This window comes from Pseudopipra pipra, chromosome 12 (assembly GCF_036250125.1).
Source record: "Pseudopipra pipra isolate bDixPip1 chromosome 12, bDixPip1.hap1, whole genome shotgun sequence".
Taxonomy (NCBI): Eukaryota; Metazoa; Chordata; class Aves; order Passeriformes; family Pipridae; genus Pseudopipra; species Pseudopipra pipra.
The window spans coordinates 9,275,650-9,296,319 of record NC_087560.1 but is presented as its reverse complement, the minus strand read 5'-3'; the positions used below and the strand labels follow the sequence as shown (position 1 = coordinate 9,296,319).

At 42.3% G+C, this 20,670-nt stretch overlaps 1 protein-coding gene across 2 annotated transcripts in view; it reads right to left on the bottom strand.

Moving 5' to 3' along the window:
• Positions 1-6,832: 6,832 nt before the first annotated feature.
• Positions 6,833-20,670, bottom strand: part of TMOD2 (tropomodulin 2) — a 33,752-nt gene continuing 19,914 nt past the window's right edge. For both annotated transcript variants that reach the window (XM_064668778.1, XM_064668779.1), the window contains exons 4-10: positions 17,186-17,308; positions 16,566-16,652; positions 13,789-13,919; positions 13,078-13,185; positions 12,659-12,802; positions 12,189-12,333; positions 6,833-10,302 (exon numbers count right to left, since the gene is read on the bottom strand). In XM_064668778.1, coding sequence (XP_064524848.1) covers positions 10,268-10,302; positions 12,189-12,333; positions 12,659-12,802; positions 13,078-13,185; positions 13,789-13,919; positions 16,566-16,652; positions 17,186-17,308 — 773 coding nt within the window. In that variant the 3' untranslated portion in view covers positions 6,833-10,267. The remainder of the gene's footprint in view (positions 10,303-12,188; positions 12,334-12,658; positions 12,803-13,077; positions 13,186-13,788; positions 13,920-16,565; positions 16,653-17,185; positions 17,309-20,670) is intronic.

Here is a 20,670-nt window from a genome sequence, read left to right as displayed (position 1 = left end):
GCAGTAAATATTACAACTGTGGGAGAAAGGAGGGAGCGAGAGTCAAGCCATTAATTAAAGGCTGCCTAGTCTGAGTAACCCCGTGGTTAGAGCACAGTTGCCATGGCAGCACTGCCCCTGGATGCTCCAGCCTGAATCAGGCTCCTCCTGCTCCCTGTGCCGTGCTGGGGTGCCTGGCTGCCGGTGTGCAGGGAGGGTGACGCTGCTCTCGCTCCTTCCCAGACAGGGAGCCAAGGCTGAGTGGCTCACGGCACAGATCAGAGGGAAAGAAGCATTACTGCAGCCCCAGTGAGATCCACTGAAAACCAAATGCATGACTAATAGATGAATCTTCACTGACAGGCTGGTGGATCAGGATCTGTAGGAACTACTACAAAGAATATCAAGGGACATCTACTTTTAACGTTCTGTTGGGTGACTGGGAAAAAAGCACTGAACGTATCTGTGGCTCAGTTTCCACCTCTGTAGTGCATGAAGGATATGTGCAGTAGTGCCTGTTTGAGTACTTTTCAATGTTTACACCAAAACTGTTTGGCAAAATGCAGTGAACTATGATTTATTAATGATTTGAAGACGGTCCAGAAATTGAAATGTACCAGTCAAAGGGTGAGTGCAGGTGATAGCCAGCCCTTCTAAAGCAGGTAATTACAAAGACTTGTTTTAAAGTGTAAAGTTGACATTGCAGGGGATGTTCTGAACATCAGTATCCTGAGGGGTAGTCATTAATGCCCAGTTTAGAGAAATATATAAAGACACATCACCCCAGCAATATTTATGTGCTTAAGGTATTCCTCAGTTTTGCAAAAGTAGTGCATTTATAATGAGGCCCACACATTCAACCCAGATCTCCTCCTGCCTCCCTTCCCTCTTCAGTTAACCATAAGTAACTTGTTTGTCATCCTGTGACTTCTCTGTTACTGGAGGCAAACCTGCTGTACCCTGTGCCCCTGGCAGAGCAGCCACCAGAACTGACCTACCCAAAGCCATGGTGGGAGAGAGGGGAGCTGTGCCGTGCAGGGCACTCCACTGAATGGCAGCACTTGTTTCAGAGCTTGATTTCTCATCCTGCTGCTTATAAAACTTGCTGAGGGAAACGTCATTTGCCTTTGCAGTAAATTGATGTTAACTAATAGTGGGTGACTGTGGTGTTTCCAGCACAGTGCCTGCATTTTCTCTGTTAAAACCCAGTTCAAAACCTGTTTTGTGACAATGAGTGTACAAGGATGAGCAGTAATTTGCTGCTTGCTTGGGCTATCCTTCACAGTGTAGGAATACTGTTCGTGTTCTGTGCTGCAGATAAAAGAGGATTTCCAAATATAGCCCAGCCTAACAGCCCTGCTTATTCTGAACTCCACCAGGTAGACACAGTCTGCTTAGGCACCATCAGCACACTGACAGTGCTAGGCATGGTCTGAGGGAAAGCAGTTGAAAAGTGCTTGCTGACTCCACTGGTGATGAGGTTAAACTCTGGCTGTAAGTGCCAGATCCATGGGAGCTGGGTATGAGTTTTATGCTGTGTGAACCCTTGTGGTATCTAAATTCTTTTGGAGGTAAATCTCTCTTTAAGTTCAGGGCAGCTTTATTCAGGGGAGGAGATTCAAAGGGTCATCCAGAGGGCTGATTAGCTTGGCATGGGTTTAAACATTTTCAAGTAAATTAGCCTGCTGAGATTTCTTTGTTAAGTTCCAAGCAGAACAAATGATTGGGCTCAATGTGAACATCCGGAAAACGACGCAGAAGGTTGGTGCCAATGCTTTTTTAGTATCTCTGGCAGACCTTGTGTGCCAAACTGCATATGTGTCCAGAGGTAAACTTAATCACCAGCTCTGAGCTGATTCCCTCCACCCAGCTGAGCTGACAGAGACCTCAGGCTTTTCACTTCCTCTGTAGCAGGTGGATTTTACATTCAGCACATGGAAAATGTCTGCATATGTCACACCTAATTCATTCCTGTCATTGCATCACTTACTCTCTGGAACACAGTTCTAGTGTCAACATTTTTCTTTTATTCTATATGATGCAAGGACTTGGCCTGATTAAATTATAGGCTGGGTCGTGGCATGCAATTTAAGGATATCAGATACACAAGAGGCCAGACTAGGTGACCCCATAGTCCCTGTCATGGAAAAATGAGACCCAGTGGAATTATGACAAAGCACTAAGCAGTTTCAAAGCAGCAGTAACTCATGGGCAAAGCTGTGACCTGTCCCACCAGGTGATCAAACACCCACATGGCCTTTGTGAGGGCTTATATGGCACTGGTATGAGTGGCATAGCTGGATGCTCCAATCACTGTGTGCACCAGTGGAAAAACAATAAGCAAAACCTTTTGCAAGTGTCCTCTTGAACACCTAGATCTCCTTGGATATTCTTGCAGTGATTCATTCTGACTCCAAGCTATCAAGACAGCCTAGTGAGTCCTTCACTGACCAGCCAGAGTCCCCAGGGATTGCTGCCACTCTCAGCACTGGCTGTGTGCAGGTTTGAGTCCCTGCTGACTCCTCAGCATGCAGGATCCTGCTGCTTCTCCTTGGAAATAGTTTTCCATTGTACAAATACTAAAAGTAACTTGTTATGACTTGTTCATTTAATCACGGAGTCAGTTTGAAAGCTTCAAAAGAGCAAAGGGAAATCATATTTTTAATTGGATTTTCTCACTGGTACAGGAATAGAATAGGAAATAACTGGAAGGTATTAAGTACAGCTGTCTCATTTTAATGAAAAATGTATACCAAGTGAAAGCAAATGCATTTTTATTTAAATGTCATCACATATTTTTGTTTAAACCTTCAGTCTTTCTCATCATGGAAATGATCTTTCAAACCCCATGAATCTCTAGTGCTGGAAGGGACTCCAGCTCTTGGCAGGTGGCATAACCACTTATGTCCCTGCTGGCTGGGTTTGTCACAGCTGTGGAGCACTTCTGTCCACTTATGACAATCAAACTTCCATTTCCCTTCTGTCAGGCACTCTAGTTTTTATCCACAAATGCATATGAGATCAGTACTCTGCAAAAAAGGGGGCAACTTAAATGTGAGGTAGCCAGGTCCAGCTTCAGTAAAAGTGCTCTTGACTTTATTCCAGGCTCAGAAGAGATGCCATAGACTTCCCTTTGGTGCATTGAAGATGTCACAGCAGTTAACCTGGATCAACCAGCACATTTGGAGTGTAAAGGCAGAGGGAGCTTAACTGCAGCTTTAATCAGCAGCCACAGACCAATTGGTTCTGCAGAACAAAATTTTAAGGAGATTCTTTTGAGGGACTATCCTTATTTTCTAGTGAGCTTGACACATTCGATGACACCTTTCTTCCCCCCACCCCCAAGCAGCCTAAACACATGCAGGAAAAAATGAAGGAATGGAAGAGTGACTGTGCTGCCTGGTGCTGCCGCTGGTGGCAGGGAGGGGGGAGCCTCCAAGCAGCTCCTGTTCCTGAATGCAGTGTAATGTGAACTGTTATAATGACAAGAAAACACATAAAATCTCTAAGCAACTGAGTTAATGTGGGTGATGAACACCAGTGTGTGCAGTGTGCCAGCATTGCTGAGCACAAACTAACCAAGAATGCCAACGGCCCAGTTCACCAGACACTCGTACACAGTGTCCTCCTTCTCCACCATCACCATCTGAAAGCTTTTCAAGCTAATTTAGATAGATGATGGGTATATAATTTTTCAGAATTAGTGCAAGATTCTCAGGGCTGGGGAGTTCTTTATGTATAGTGTTCACCACCATAGATTGAGAATCTAGGCAGCTTTTAGGTGACCTGCATCTGTGGTGGCAGCTGGGAAATAAACAACTTCGCAACTATGAAATGTTGCTTCCAGATTCTCTTCAATATATTGTCAATGCAGTAATCATCAGAAAAGATTGAGTCTGAAACAACACATGCAATTGCTTTATCTGAGTGCCTTGTTTTCTCCTCCCTTGCCCACTGAATGAGTCTACCTAATGTCAGGCTCAATAAAGTCAGGCAGCTGGCTATAAGAAACAAACAGTCCCTCATTAAGAGAGGCCCCTTGTGCCGCTTTTGTTTGTGCTCTTCTGCTTTACGGGAATGGACAAGAAAAGTATGAATATTTAAAGCACTTTCCTGTGGCTGGGAACCAGCTGAACACAATTCTGCTAGTTTTTCCACCCCTCTCAAAAAGGAAGCCTCAAAGGCCATTAACAATTCTGCTCCATTCAGACAGATGTACATTTGCTATAGCTGAAACAGATCGTTGGTTTTAATGTGCAAATGCTGTCCTCTATTAAAATAGCTAAAAAGTTGATTTGAGAGCTGCCCAGTTTTGTGGTTTCTGTCCAACAGCCTCATACCCAGCCGAGTCCTTGCCCTGTGGTTCCTCTCCCCAGCAGTCCTTGCTCTCCAGAGCTGCATTTGCATGCCAGCCTGCTGCAGGTTTGGCAGCAGCTTGTGTTGGGCAGAGAGCACAGGGCTCCTGGCTGTGACTAGAGAGACACACAAGCCAACAGAGCAGAGCTACTGCAATGTGGCAGGAGGTTCAGTCAGCCTGCACTCATTCTTTGATCTTGTATTAAAACCCCCCGTATCACTCAAAATTGAGATTTTACTTTTGGGTAGATGCACAAGCGAGGGAGCTTCTGCATGGCAGCAGCAGGAGATGGATGGGCAAGGGGTAAATGCAGTTGGTGCAGTTCAGGCTGTCACTCCATATCACATTCATGGGGAGACTGACCTGGCATTCCTTGCACAATATGAAGCACCTGGGGTTTGCACTGCTGTCACTCAGGCTCGGGAGAGGATTGAACAGATCGGAATAGGAAAGATATGAAGATGGAAGCTCAGAGACTTAGAATAGTATATAACTCTTTGTAAGTTTGTAGATTTTCAACTGTTTGCACACGAAATTTTCATTCTGAAAAAAAGTGAATGCAAGGGAAGAAGCTGATTCCTAAAATAAAGGTTCAGAGTGATAAGGTGGGATACAGTATCTGTATTCTTTGGTATATATTGCATTCATAGTCAAAATCCCAAGAGACTTGAACACGACCCCTGTAATGAAAGGGATGTAGGACCCAAAATCGGTCTTTTTGTAAGAATTATGTAGAAGTAAAGCTGTATCTTGGAGATAGGAAATGGAGTGTGTGACCTCATAAGCTTCTCTGCAGCTGTATTCTCTGATTCCCTTATGACTGAGGATCTGGGAATTGTGCTGCATAGTTCCCATGAGCACTCCCTCTGATGTTAGGCTCTGCAAATCCCAGCAGAACCACATACTGGGACACAGATACCTCCTCTTCTTTCAATACGAGATTTCCTCATTTTCTTGGAAGAGTCTCAACCATTTATTGACATGGATGAGAGGAAAAGAAAGATATTGTGAGATTTCAGATTTAAAGTATTGACATAAGTAAAGTCTTAAAATGGGTAGAGAAGGTATTTTGTTCATTTGTGGGTTAACTGTGAACTTCTCTGGGGTTGTGGAGAGCAAATTGTCTGTCGGGAGATGTTCTGACATTTCCTTTTCAATTATTCTTATGCATGTGTGGTTATGTGTATTTTGCAGCATCTTTGAACATGTAACATAGATTCTTAGGACCATCTAATTCAGGTCATGCCTTCAGGCACTCCACAGTGCATTTGAGTCCTTGAAGCTTTAGAGCTGTGCATACTGTGGAAGAAATTGGTGTAAGTTCTTGGTGTCAAATTCTAATGAGGTGCTATATGGAAAAATGCTGAGACACTGTGTGGAAAACAGAGGGCAGGAAGTACAAAAAATCTCTCTACCTGATGCTCACAGAAAGCCCACTTTGCAGGCTTTTCAAGTAGAAGCTAGCTGAGGAGGGGTAATTGGATATAATGCTTCTGCTATGTTTTGGATCCTGGTCAGACAATAGTGGTTTTTATGCTTGCAACTGCACACAGTTAAACTGGATTCTAAATTTTGCAAAACAGTGAAATCTCTATCTTCCCCGAGTTAGTGATGAAGAAAACATGAAATCTAGTCTTTGGAGCCCCAGTGGCAGCAGATTTTTATAAATTGCACTCATTTTATACTTCAAAAAAGACAGCAGCCTGCAGAGATCTGTTACTGTGCTGGCATGCAATTTCAAAATACATGCAGACTCATGTCCAGCTTTTCATCCACCAGTACTCCGAGCCCTTCTCTGCAGGACTGTGCCCTTGGCCTTGTGCAACCTCCTGAGGTTCACAGGACCCTAGTTCTCCAGCTTGTCCAGGTCCCTCCGGAAGGCATCCTGTTCCTCAGGTGTGTCAACCACATCACTCAGCTTGGTGTCATGTGCAAACCAGCTGGGAGTGAAGCTGTGCTGGCTGTCTCAAATCACCAACCTGTTCTCCTTGTGCCTCAGTACAACTTCTAGGAAGATCAGTTCCATGATCTTCCTGGGCACTGAGGTGAGGCTGGCAGGTCAGTCGTTCCCAGGGTCCTCCTTTCTACCCTTTTTTAAAAGTAAGTTTCCCTTTTTTGAGTCACCAGGGATTTCACCTGATAACTTTTCAAATATCATGGAGAGTGGCTTGGCAACTACATCAGCCAATTCCCTCAGGACTCTGGGATGCATCTCACCAGGCCCCATAGACTGACTTTTGTAAACCTGGGAGCTTCTGTTAAACCTGTGAGGAGTATCCAGGTTTCTCTGCTCCCAGTCTTGGTTCTGAGCACACAGTCATTTTTCACAAAGCTCCAGCATGTAATGTGGGGGGAAGAGAAGGTGAAACCTAGCAGGTAATCCAGATGAGTGAAAGCTGCAAGAGCCACAGTGGAGAAAGCTGCTTAATCTGATGTCAAAGCATCAAGGGAGGCTTGATTCAAGGCACAAACCCATGAGAAACTGCAAAAGCCAAATCCTTTATGAAGATTTATTTAGAAAAACCACGATGCTGGGGAGTCACTGTTACATAGTGTGATAATTCTCTTCCTCTTGAGTAATATGCACCACACTGTGCGCATGCAATTGCTTTTGTTCCAGATAACATCTTCGTCTATACATGTACATACAGTCCTCAGTGCACACTACACTTCACATGTATGTTAGGACACGCACAAAGTTGAGCTTTTCCATGAAAAAACTGTATAAAAAATACAAACCAAACTGAAGCAGTCAACACGAGAAGCAATGTGCAAAAATAGTCAAAGTTACTCCTGAATGTTTGCTTAAGAAAAAAGGACTCTTCTGTCCCTGTTCCCCATTCAGCATTGACAATGCCAGATGTTGCCTGAAAGTAGGATATGAAATAACTAGTCACATCCTGCCCCCCTTCATGTTAGTTGCAGAGATTTTTAACCAGCTAAATAATCCTATATTAGTATGAAAATCTGCCTTCAGGCATCACCGTCATGTGCTGTTGTTTCATTGAACAGATCTTTATATTGTTGCAATGTTTGACTGGTGATGCTCAAGGCCGATGACAACCGAGCCCTTGTGTGGAGCACACAGAAGAGGCAGGACAAAGATGTCCCTGGTCACTGAGGCCCCTGGCAGGGGCTGGCAGCAGCTGCCTGGAGAAAATGGCCAGGGATTAGGAGTTCTCTTCATGCAGGCTGGAAGGAGTCTGACCTCCCAGGTCCCCTGCCATGGCATGCACAGCTCCAGGCCCTGTCTGCGAGCACGTGGTGGGGCTGCTGGTTGAGATGATCCTCTCAGAGTGCCTGAGGAATCCTCCCTTCAGAGGAAACATGGTGAAGGGATGGAGAGCCTGCAGGGCTTTCCCCAGCCAGGTGCCTTGGTCCATGATGGAAAACTGTAGCTGACATGGATGGAGCCACCTGGCTCTGTGACCACTCGAGTGGCTCTGGGCAAAGCTATACAAGGTGACATGCTGCAGACACCATGAAGCAGTCAGACCAATCCACCTTTGCAAAACTGCTGCATGCAAATACCAACACTTTAAATGGCAATTAAGACTAGAAATGGATTGCACTTGTTTCCCTTAAACATATACCACCCTTCAAAAAAAGTAACCATTAAAAAGAAATCTTCAAAAAAGTGATTGATAGTTGGGATTCCCCTGGTCGGATCAAAGGAAAAGAAGAAGAAATTAGAGGCAGTATGATTCCTATCACTGAAGTTTGTCAGTAACATAATCTTTAGGTTTTGTGGATAAGGATTCTTCCTACCCATCAAACTCAACGCTGCAAAAGCCCAGTATTCCCCTGGTAAGCCAAATGGGTATTAAGGACTTTACTGAAACTCATGCAGAGTTATTACTATATTACAGAACTTGTAATTTTTTTTTAATGGGATATCAAATTTTTTCACAGGCAATCCTGCATGGATCCAGGGAAAATCTCATCATGACTCCCCCGTGTGTTATGTTTTCTACTTGCAAAGCAAAGATTTCAGTTTATTCTGAGGAAGGGAAGCAGTGGAGGAAATTGTAGAGACTGGGAGCTCTCAGGGAAGTAAACTGTGGCTACTGCACTTTACATCCGAGGTCAGCAGACCACTTTAGCAAACTATTTTAAGTAGGATTTACATCAGTGTTATTTACTTTGAACCCCAGTATGAAGACCAGTATCCAACAGAAAGAGTGTTGCCTTGGGCCTACTCATTTCCATTATAAAAGGCACAGAGAGAGGGTTCATCCTGTTAGCTTGCACCCCAGCTCTGGTCATGAAAACATCACTCGGGGAAGTGTGTCAAACATTTACCAACTGCTCCTGGGGCTCCCTGGGTTTCTAATCCCTGGATGCCCAGCTGCACAGCCTCTCACAGCTCTCCCCCCTGGTTCAGGAGAAGCTGCAGCGACTGTGACCCCCAGCGTTGTCCCAAGGAAGCAGTGCTTCATCCCTGCTCTCAGAGGAGAGGCCAGTGTGTCCCAGGTAATGGCACCAGCCCCAGGTGCATTTCTGCCCCTTTCTGGAAGCCTTGGTATGTGTGACACACCTGAACTGAGTGTCCCTTAGCTCTTACAGCATGCACACATGTAACCAAAATGAACCTCTGGATGTCAGTCAACTGTTGGCAGTGATAAAACAGTGGCAGAGAATAGTTTTAGACTGTAAAATACACAAAATGAAACACCAGACTGAATTCTCACTAAAATTTCAATGCTGCTGAGCACTGGGTTAGCTGCTGCTTCATGAGTGTTATCCACTGGGCTAGGATTATGTTCAGCATCTGAGTTAAGGCCCTGATTTAGCAAAGCATTTGTGCATATGCTTAAATCTGCCCTTATTCAGATAAGCACTGACACAAAAACCCTTGTGCCTTGTGATGTAGGGACAAACCTCAACTGCAGCCTATAAATGTAGCTGTCAAAACTACTCCTTTAATGCTTTTTCCTGGTAGCACAGTGGCTCTCCTGGATTAAATATTTAATTAATCTTTATCTAAAAGGTCCTGAGAACGGTTCTATAATACTAACAAATGTACATAAATACCAGAACTAAAAAAAGTCAAACTCATGGCTCAAAGCAAAACAAATATTGCTCAGAATACTTGTTTAGGTTAAGATTAGCTGTAAACTGTGCATTCTAGTAGCAAACAAAAACTTGTTGGCCTAGAAAAAAACTCAAAACATTCAATTGGCAGCACTAATATTACTTTACAATGTGGAGTAAGGATAAAAAACATCAGAGTAACGTTGCAAAATGATCCACCTAACCTAAGCTCATGTAAACAAGTACGCTTTGACAATGCTTGTACGTCTAGGCGTGATCCTGCACTTGGACCTGGACGGGTGGAGACCCAACAAGGGAGATGGGTGCTGTTCCAGTGTGGTTCCAGCTGGCCAGATCCCACTGCAGGAGGAGGATCAAGGGTGTGAACCTGCAAACCTGTACTGGCATTACTAGTTCTACTCCTGGGAGCAGCTCATGGCAGGATTCAGTTCAGCAGGACTATACACATAAGTCAGGATTATTCACAAACATAAGGCATTGCAGAACTTGGCCCTAAAATTTCTATTTTCAGCAGAGAATCCCTTATCCATACACAAGGTCATATTTTAACATATCAAAAAGTGTCTAAAATAAGGGTCAGAGTCACTGTAAGTTATGCTGAGCAACACAGTTAAGATGCTGCATATTGGCTTCAGATATTGCAAACCATTTTGTTTTCATTAAAATCAAACCAACTATGAACCTTTCTCATAAGAATTAAATTAACTGTGAAAATTGAAAATGAACAGGCTCTGTTTTCAAGGTTAGAAGGAGACATCAACAGAAATGAGCAACTCCCACAGTAATGGTTTTCCAGTGCCTTCCCTTCAGACCAGTGAGCACTCTGAGACTGCAGTTGGTGGCCTCCACTCTTGGCTTGTGTCCTCCACGCCGTGGCTACTGCCGCTCTCCTTCCACACGCTTTTTACGAACTGGACCAGGAAAACAAGAAAAAACCAACCATTATTGCCTTCCTGAGAGTCTAAGGACTTCCCTCACAGACACACTCCCTTCCCAGTAACACAGACAAGAAGGAAGGAGCTTCTAAGAAATACTCAGCAGGATTATGTCCATAAATACCATAATTAATAGATCTTAACGTCCAACAAAACAATTGTACCTAAGCTGCATTTTCTATATCACAAGACTGTAGAGTTTCACCAAGTGTTCATATCAAGCTTTAGGCTTGTAATTGCACAGTGTGTACTAAAGGTAAGCAATAATCATATCCTTTTAGAAAATAATCTGAAGTACTCTTAAGTACTGATATCAGCGAATATTGGCAACAAGGAAAATATCATATTGGACCTTAATTATCTATTTAAACTTCACATGATCCGATTGCATCAATGATCTGGGAGTAAGTTAGTTAATTTACTATGGAGTTTCACTGGAAACCACATAGGCTGAAGTTGCCATTTAGCAAATCAGAGTGGGAAGCTTTGTGTTATGGGCAGGATTATTCTGACAAGCAGCCCCATGTGATTTTTTACAGCATTTAGGATACATTACACCTGGAATAGAGCAGGTCTAGTTGAGCAGTATTTGCTACTCCGTACTCTAATAAAATCTACTGAGTATTTTCTGACTTGGCCAGATAAGATGAGTGAGGTTCTCCTGTTTGTGTGGTACAAAATTTAGTGTCAGGTCAAACTCTCCTGTCCTGTTTCTGATATCAAATGGCTGAAGTACAGAACAAAGCAGGAAAACTGGATGAATCTCCACTACAGAAAGTCAATAACAACAACATATTACTACAAATGTCCCATTACTTTACTATCAGGAGTTTTATTTTATAGTGCTTTCTTGGCAAACAGACTGCATTATTCCAAAGCCTGCAGTGTAACATCAGTGTCTGCTTTCAGTGTTTTGTTGCTTCATCTATTTTATTTTATTGAATTCTTTAAGGAATTCTGTCCTACAGAATCTTGGACAAAGCCATACAATACAAACACAGGAAAATGAAGATTAGGACATAAGTCTAATGGCAACTGGTAAAATAGTGGGGAAAAAAGGGTCTTTCTCTCTTTTTAGGTGGGATGTTTCTAATAGCATTCACTAAAGAGTTTCAAGACCAATAGTATACAATTGGAATGCTTAGGTACTACTAAAAATTAAAACTGCAAAACCCCAAAAGTATGTGTGAAAGAAATAGGTTTTAGCTCAGCTGTTATTGTAGTTCCCACAAAGAGAAACCCAAGCTGAAGCCTGCAAAGGCATCATGGTTTGACATCCCAGCTTGAAGTAGAATTGATTAAAAACACAATTCCTTTTTTTCCCCCCTTCTTACTCTAAACTACATCCGCCTTGTCATCTCCTCACTCTGTGTACCCAGCACACAGGGCAGAGCATGTCATGCTCAGGCAGAACTTGCAAAGCTTTATTGTCTTTGGCTGTACTTGGTCACAGAGGCAGGACAGTCTGTTTTGTTCCCTTGGCTGGGCAGGCTTGGCCAGTCATGGACAGGGCAACAAAGCCAGGACTTCTGTGTCCACTGAACAAACAGGATGGGTTTGGCTCTTCACTTATGGGCCAGAACAGATGATAGAGCAGCTGGAAATCCAGCATGTTCCATGGAAAAGGCTGAAGTAACTCCTCTTCCCAGAAGGAGCAGGAGAATAGTGGCTCCTAATCACAGTAAGATCTTTGCTGTTGCCTATCTGGAGTCCCTGGGGCTGTGCATCCCCCCTCACACAGAGCAGCTTGAATGTTGCACAGTCAAAATTCAACCTTATGTACAGACAGGAAAAGTTGTGTCTGGGAAGGTCAGGGCTTGGCTCACACAAATAAATGATGAATAAATGTAGTAGCATCTTACCCAGATCGTTGTTTTTAGTGATAGCCGCTGCTACCCTGGTTCTTGGACCTTGCTTTGTGAACTGGTATCCAAACTTGAGAATCCTTGAGTTCTCCTCCAGCATCTTGGCAATCTCCATCTCTACAGCTGTCCCGAGCTGCTGCCTCTGTTGGCAATGTGGTGAAATGTCCCCAAAAGAAAAGAAAATATTTGTTTTCATGTGAGAGAGAAAGTGGTTGTATTTCAGCACTGGGCTGCAAACTACAAAGAGAATCCTGTCCCTGGAGATTTTCCTCTGGGTTTTATATTTGGCTTTGGCTATTTTTATTTAGAAGTTTTCCACTGTTTGGTTGCACAGGCATGGGACATGAGCTGCAGAATAACTGAGCCACAGAGGCTGCCTTGACTTTGCCAGAGTCCCCTAGGAGAATCCTCTGGGAATTCATATAAAAGGGAGACAAAAGTGGACTTCCTCAGTGGTCTCTCTTTACCTGGTTGTCAATTTTAATCTCTGTTAGGGATTCATTCTTTTTCAGTGCTTCAATCAGTGCCAAAATCCCTGTTCCAGTGATGAAGTTGGATTCTACATTCAGACTCTTCAATGTTTTGTTCACTTTCAACATATCTGCAAATGCCTGAGGGGTCAAAAAGCAGGAGCATGAGATAACATCTGGAGAGTTTCAGGGAATAACAGGGAATTTGCAAAACATAGCTTAGTACCAACAAGAAATAAAACATAAATATGCTTAGAAGAACACAGAGGTAGATCAGAAGAGATTACACTTCCACTTTGCATAGTCACAGGGAAAATCTGCAAAGAGAAAATGAAGAATGCATCCCAAAGCAGACATGGACCTACTCAAAATTTGTTGTATTTTTTTTTGTTTTTCCAAACAGTGTTTAAACTTACAATAGCTACAGGGTCATTGCTTCGAGTAGCTGCAAGGCTGAATGTCTTCACATGTGTGTTGCTTTCCAGAGCTTTTGCAAATTCTTTCAGTGTTGGAATAGGAATATTCTATAATAAAAAGATAAATCCAGTAATCAGAAAAGCCAGTCACCTTGCTAGACACTGATTTTAATTATTATCAAACTGATTGCCTAATAACCACAGTCTATGCAATTTAAACACCCCTGATGCTTTTAAGAGTATTTCCAATTCACAAAGCCTCCTCTGCACACAGTGGCCCCTGGAGCCTCATGGTTGCCTGTGCTGGGCTGTGATGTCAGTGCTGCCTGTAACTGGGTCAGGCCAACACAAGCACATGACCATCTCTGAGCTACTTTCCTATTTTGCTGCTGGTTGTTCAGTCTCCACGTGCCAGCTCCTCCTCGATTTGCACGTGTGGGCTAATTGAATTTGGCCAGTGATGATTAATAGTGCCCATGAGATATCTTGCTTTACAATCTGCTAAAGAAAGGCAGCCAAAGGGAGTCACCCCTTGGGCTTTTAATTGGCATTTAATTCAATATCAGGAATTGATGACCTTGGAGCCTCTACAACAGTTCTTTCCACATCCCTTCACTAGGTGTCCTGCTTTTTCTGAGGATAAAGGCAAGGGCTTTGGAAATATTTGAATAAATCCTCCTATGATGACATAAATGAAACCACAGCATCTACCTTTATGTTGTTGAGATTGATTTCTGTGAGACTAGGATCATTTGCTTTTATCCTTTGTAAACTTGCTTCCACATTGGTTGGATTAGGTGGTTCCTCAAAGATGGGCTTGACCTTTTCACCTTTCACCACATCTGCAACACAAGATCTCATGAAATGTTCACCAAGGAACAGACACCATCAACAGCAGTCTGGCTTCTCAATTCCCATTTAGGTTTGTACTGCAGCATTAGCCCCATTATCCCTGCCATGCCCACTGCACCTTCTGTGGCCCCAGAACATGTCACTGGAGGCTGTGGTCACAGGCTGGGCAGTATCATCATGAGCAAATTCCTCCTTTATGTACACAAGTCCCTGTACAATTAATTTGAGCCAAAGCAGCTTTAAAGACTATTGCATAGGGTGTAATATACTGCAAGGCCTGCTTTGTTCTTTGTCTAATATCTGTAACAAAAGGTGTGCTCAAAACTTGCCCATGACATTAGCAAGAAAACATCCCTGCACCTATGAATAGACTGTGCTAACATGAAGCAACATGGTCAGGAGGCCCCTCAGTTTCCTTCTCTCAGCTGATACTATCAGCCTTGCTATAAATTCAATTAGCTCTTGTAAAATTGCAACATCTGCACTTTCTAAATGATAAAACTATCAAAGCACGAAAAGCAAGTCCATCTGCCAGCCCCAAGATTTATGAAATCTTTGAGTGTTCATGCTCACAGAACTCCGGTATTTAATGCTGGAAGCTATGAGCTATAAATGTTCCCAGAGATGCATAAAAATCATAGCTTAGAACACAATTAGTACTTCTAATTCCCACGCATGTAGTCATGGAGATTAATTTATAAACCTTGACCACCCAAGCCACCAGAGGCAAGAAAGGAATATGTTGCTGACCACAAGTATGTTTAAACCCTTGTATTTTATGCTGCAGACAGGGAGAGATTTTGAAGGCTTTTTTCAAGTCTCAGGGTACTATGCATTGCTGTTCAGTGCTATGGGTCAAGTTCATGCCATGTCACGGGCCAAAAAAACCCCACATCTTTTTTTAGAACTCATACTCTTAGTGGAGATGGTCATACAGAATCCTTGAGCTGCTCCCTTGGACACCAAACTTTATTTTTACTAGTCCCCTGAGAGACTTCACATATCCCCGAATAACACTCCAGCCTTCCTAGGGAGCAGGGAATTGAAAACTACAGGTAAAATTTAGAGAGAGAATTCACCTTGCATGCAAGGACAGAAAGGAAACAAAAAAAAAGCAAAGCATTTTTTGCACTTGTGGCAACACCCTTTCAAACTGGGAGCTGGGGAGAGACAAGCACCCTGTCCTCAGGTTAGACATCACAGTGTACTCATTCTAGAGTTAGTAGTAATTTTCATTTTCTACTTCTTGTTGTTTCCCACGAGTTTTTCTTGTTTCTTTAATCATGGTGCTGTTTTGCCACATTGATGGGCAACTTTTGAGATGTCTCCCTCTTTTACTGCAGCATTTCACTTGGCTGAGGAAAGGTGTTGCTTTTGGACCAAGGAATACAGTGATGTGACGGTGGTTTTCTGGTTCTTAAGTCTGTGATTGGAGCATAGTTTAGCTGACTCACATAGCTGACTTTTTGACTCAGTACAACAAAAATATTCTGAAATCTATGAGGATTAGTAATGCATCCAGTTGCCTGTTATGAGATAGATGGCAGCTCACACAGGGCCCCACTGGGGAGGCTTGCAGAGCAGCCTAATCCTGAGAAAAATGAAGTGACACAGTCTCCTGTCTACTTTCCCACCTCCCCTTTAGTAATGAAATATAGAAATGAAAGTCCTTGGTAAAGATAGCTGCTGTTCTCACGGCCTTAGAAAAAGTAAGCAATTTTTTAGTACTGTTTCCCTAGAAAAGGACATTCCACAATTTTGTCTTAAAAAGCAAAGTTTAGCCCATTTGATATCCCAGAGCTCAGAGGTGACAAGTTCTGGATCAAGGTTTGGCAGCTCTCAAGAAAAACGTGGAATTCAGATGCACCCATTTCTCCCCCCATCCAGCCTCCTGTGGGGTTGTCGAGCTAAGATCTGGTTCACCACAGGTCTGTTTATTTAGTGCAAACATTTCTGGATTTGTTTTTAGTAACTGAAGCTGTCTCTGCTGGGGGATTTCCTGGATAATTATAGTTCCCATGTACCTGAGGAGCCTCAGAACAGGCATCGTTTAAACCCACGGCCACAGGGCTAAGGTGGAGGTGGGAGATCAGAGAGAGCAGTCGAGGCAGGAGCACATCCATGCAGTCTTTGCCTCCCTGTGAATGCAGCTTGAGGTGACCATGGTCACAGATGTGACTCTGACAGGGACTCTGATGCATTTGAGCCCAGTGGTTACAAGTCATTTTGCAGTTGTGTCAATGTAGGTTCTAGGGGCAATATGAGCCTGAGCTGTGGCCAACTCTTAGCTGCAGCTCCCTCTGTTTTCTGCCTGCTGCCTGAACTGAAGTGGAATGGAAATATATATGTCCTGGCCTCCTAAATACTCTCATCCTTTCAAGCACCTCTGCAGAGCTAAATACTGCTCTCTAGGAAAACAAAGCTCCTTAGGAATGATCTATTTGTATACTACTGTTGTCATGATAATGGACTTTAAGATTGTATTTACTTTTAAAAAGTTACCTCTCCTGATTAATTAGATCAATTAAGGTTAGGCCCAATTATATTACAATAAATTAGACCAACTGACCAGGCCCATAGGTGTAGAAGTCCCTAAAGATGACATGCAGCCCACAAGAGAAAATCTGCTTGCTTACTTCTCACGGTTCCTTTTCCATCTTTACTGCGGGCGCCTGCTTCATTAAATTTTGGGTTGTTGACCATGTTGTGCACTCCAAGAACAGCTGAAATGTGTAAATACCACAGGCAGGACACAGTGTTAATGGCAGAAACACAGACTTCAGAAAAATATCTGTAGTTTAGTTCCCCAAACAAAACCCCCTTTATAAAATATTAATTGAGTCATGCCTGCTTGTAGGGAGAGTCTTTAGGGGTTTAAACTCTGGCAATGCAGACATACTCAATATAGTTTTTGAACAACTGAGTCAAAGTACAATGCACTTCAAGAAACGCCAGCTGGAAGGAACCACTGTGGGTCATCTTGTCCAGCCTCCCCCTCAGGCAGGAGTGTTGCCAACATTAATGAGGTCAGCCATGGCTTTGTCTGGCTGGATCCTGAAAACATCCAGAGATGGAAATCCCACAATCTCTCTGGGTAACTTGTTTCAGGGCTACACTCCTAATCATTTTTCTCCCCTAATATTCAACCCACCAGAACAGCAGGGACTTGGGAGGTGATCATGAGACACTCCTGGTGGCAGGTCTGGGCAAAGAAGAACTGGAGGTGTGAGAGGATCCTATCTATGTATTGTCTCACCTGCAAGGTCATAGAGCTCAGTATCTGAAGCACTGGCCAGGGCCTCTTCTAGTTCTGGATCCAGGGTCACTTTCTCTTCCGTACGGGTTTCTACAGGCTTTTCTTTAGGGATAAATATTTTTCCTGAGAGAAGAAAAGAGCCAGAGTGAGTAATGAATTATTGGAACAACTCCTCTGCCTCCTGGCAGGGATGGGAATAGGTCTGTGACAGTGGAACTGCTTGAAAATATTATCAAGTGCATGTTTTTCTCTTTCTTACTTGATGCTATCCTCCACTAGGATCTTAATAAGTCTAAAAATAAAAGGTGCAGACTTCTGCTCTGTGTTGGTGATTGTTATTTTAGGGAATTTGCTCTCAGGAGCAGCTACAGCTGGGATTTTTCTGATGGTCCTGTGCCCTTAAATAGGCAGAATCAAGTCTACATAAAAAGCTCGCAGAAATTTTATCCTTATATTTAAATTAGGCACTAGAAGGAGTTAAAACCGTCCCCCTGCAAGAACCTTTCAGTTCCATATGCGATCCTGAAAGCCCAGCAAACCTGTTCTCTTCCAGTAACTCAGTTTCATTTCCAGCCTCTCTGGAGTATTTTCCCTCTGTGTCTCCTGATGATCATTCACATAAATAGCCTTATTCTGATCATCTGTGCAGGTCTGAAAAGTCTGAAGTGAACCACATGTTGCCCAAGAAAGACTCAACATGTAGTAATAAACCAATTCACTTATCTCTTTCATACAAGTTTGTCTACAGCCATTTCTGTACTGTCAGCTTCAACAACTGAGGTCACTGAGTAAGCTCAGAGAAAAATTTTGATGGAAATTTCTGAAACTCTGGCAAGGTTTACTGATGCAGTATTCAAATTATTTACCTTAGAGACATTTTACCAAGGCTAAATAATTTCAGAGTACAAAACTGGACAGAAGGTTATGTAGAAAGACAAAATAGTATCATGATATATTTTTCATGCAATATTTTAAGTAATTTTTTTAAGAAAAGGCTTCAAGAAGATAAAAGCCTTTGTGGCCCAAAGGTAAGAATCATTTTAACTTTCACCATGCACTGGATGACAGGAATCAAGGACAGCCATCCCAGACATATCAAACAGAAGTCAAGTGGAAATCTGGGGTGAGAAATACTCTGCAAAGGTAGATTAGTCATGCTCTCCAGCTTTAATAACAGCACAGGTGCTAAGATTTCAGACTCTTTCTGTGTTATCACCTAATCTGAAGTGTTGGATGGCAGCTTTCAGACACCACTGACCAAGACTTAACTTGACGCCAGCTTTAAGTAAGGAAAAAAAATCATTACTGTGTCAGAAGCTAGAAGACCAAAATCAATCAGACTCTCCAAGTAAACAATCAATAGTGAGGAGTACTCTCTATAAAGTGTTTTCCTTTCAGAACATTGGTGGTTCCACATGAGTTTCAAGCAATCAGTAGGTTGGTTGAGATTTTGAGGGAATCCTACTGATTTTTATCCTGACTGATATTACTATTCTGTAACAACTATCTCCACAGTCACAGCTTGCACAAAACCTCTCCACCAGGCAGTAAGTGATTCTTCACAGACCCAACCCAGCCACACTTTTAACAAATACTGATGGAAGTCTGTACTTTCACACAGAACATTGTGAAGGGGACACAGGACCTTGAGTCTGGTGTAAACTGGACACAACATGTAGTGTAGTTGGTCTTTATGGACTTTGGATGTGTGAAGGCCAAGTATCTTGCACAGCAAGAAATCAAGGGGTAATGTAAACCAGTACGGGCTCATACTTTTTCTGTACAGTTCACATATATAGGAATACAATTTTAAACATTTGTTTCAGGCATATGTAATTCTTGGATGACAGCCCAAACCTTTCTTTTTAAATGTGTGTATGATTCCCAATGATAGTTTCATTTAAAGCATTCCTGGCAAATGTTTTAGAGAAAAAATTCTATTATTGGTTATATGAAATATTTAAAGGGGCAAGGTCATGTCAAAGATGGTAATATATATCTTTAATATATGTGGGCCTTGCTGGCATCCAGTGGTGTTTTAAAAATATTCTTTTTACTGCTATCTAGATAAGAACATTCCACTGTGAAGAGATGCTGCAGCACAGCAGATGGAGGTTAGAAAAACTTGTGCATTTAGCACGTTATTAGGAATTTATTACCTGTCCACCAGCTGCAAAACCGCGTGTCCGTGTTTATACATGACTATCAACCAGTTTTCCTTCATTTTTTAAGGACAGAGTTTAAAGATGCAGGAGGTCTCTCCTAGTCCCACATCCATACACTGTAAATTCATTATCCATTGCCATCATGGAATTCACTTGCAAAATAAACTATGGATTGTGGCCTCCTCGTTTCAATGGTCCAACTTAAAATTTATTATTTGGAAGAAGCCTTGGAAGAATAGCGAGGTTTTATTATTTTAAAATGAGATTTATGAAGAAAGGCTGCTGCTCTTGGTGCTCTTTATAGCCACACTGTATTTTAGTGTTCTATGTGACATAATTAATGTTGGCTGTGTTACATTTTGCCCCCAGAATATGCTAATGTTCTGTGCTAAGTCTTAATAGTAATAGTTTAACTTTCTACCAACGAAAAACACAGTGACAAAAGTTCTGTTTATACATAACTTGAGTTACATTGGTGTTAACAACACAAATATAACCACACTTATGTACAAAAATAATATATTCTGTAACTGAAAAACAAAGTTCAATTGCAGTAAAACAATACTAAGTATTAAAATGCTTTTTTTTTTTTGCATTAGAAACCCAAAATGTGTGGAATCCAAAGTGCTTTCTTTCAACATGAAATTTTAAGCAAACATCAATGCAATTCTCCCCTTCTTTCTGTCAAACTGGGATAAGTGTCTGGGGTGACTTGGGTGACAACTGAGGTAGCTTATTATAACCCAGGGACTTTCTGACTGTGAGTGCAGTGAGCAGAGATTTGTCCTGGCTCACTTTAACAACAGACCTATTCCTTTCCACACACTGCAAAACCTCCATTGAAATTGAAATCTGATACCGTTCATGTTTTACTCAAAAGAGGCTAAATGGAAAAAAAAAATCCATTGAAAACCAGAGGGAAGAAGGATTCAGTGAAAAGGAATACAGAGACACATAGAAATGTGGAGGAAGGTAAAAGGAAAAAAAACTCTCTATAAAAAAGGAAATACACTGTGTACAACCATGAACCCACAGATGTAATTTTGCCACTTGGTTCAGCAGTGTCTGCTTTCCTGCATTGTGCAAATGCCCTCACTGAAGCAATGTCAAGGTAAGGCAAGTAAATGAGATGTATCCCTAACTTCATCTCTTCATTCAGTAACAGTTACTCATCTCTTCATCTCTTCTTTAGATGACTAACTGAACAGTTAGTCATCTCTTCAGTTCAGTAACTTCATCTCTTCATTCAGTAACAGTAACCACACATGCACATCTATAGGAAGATCTATTAACTGAGCAGGGAATTACTTCAAGTCTATT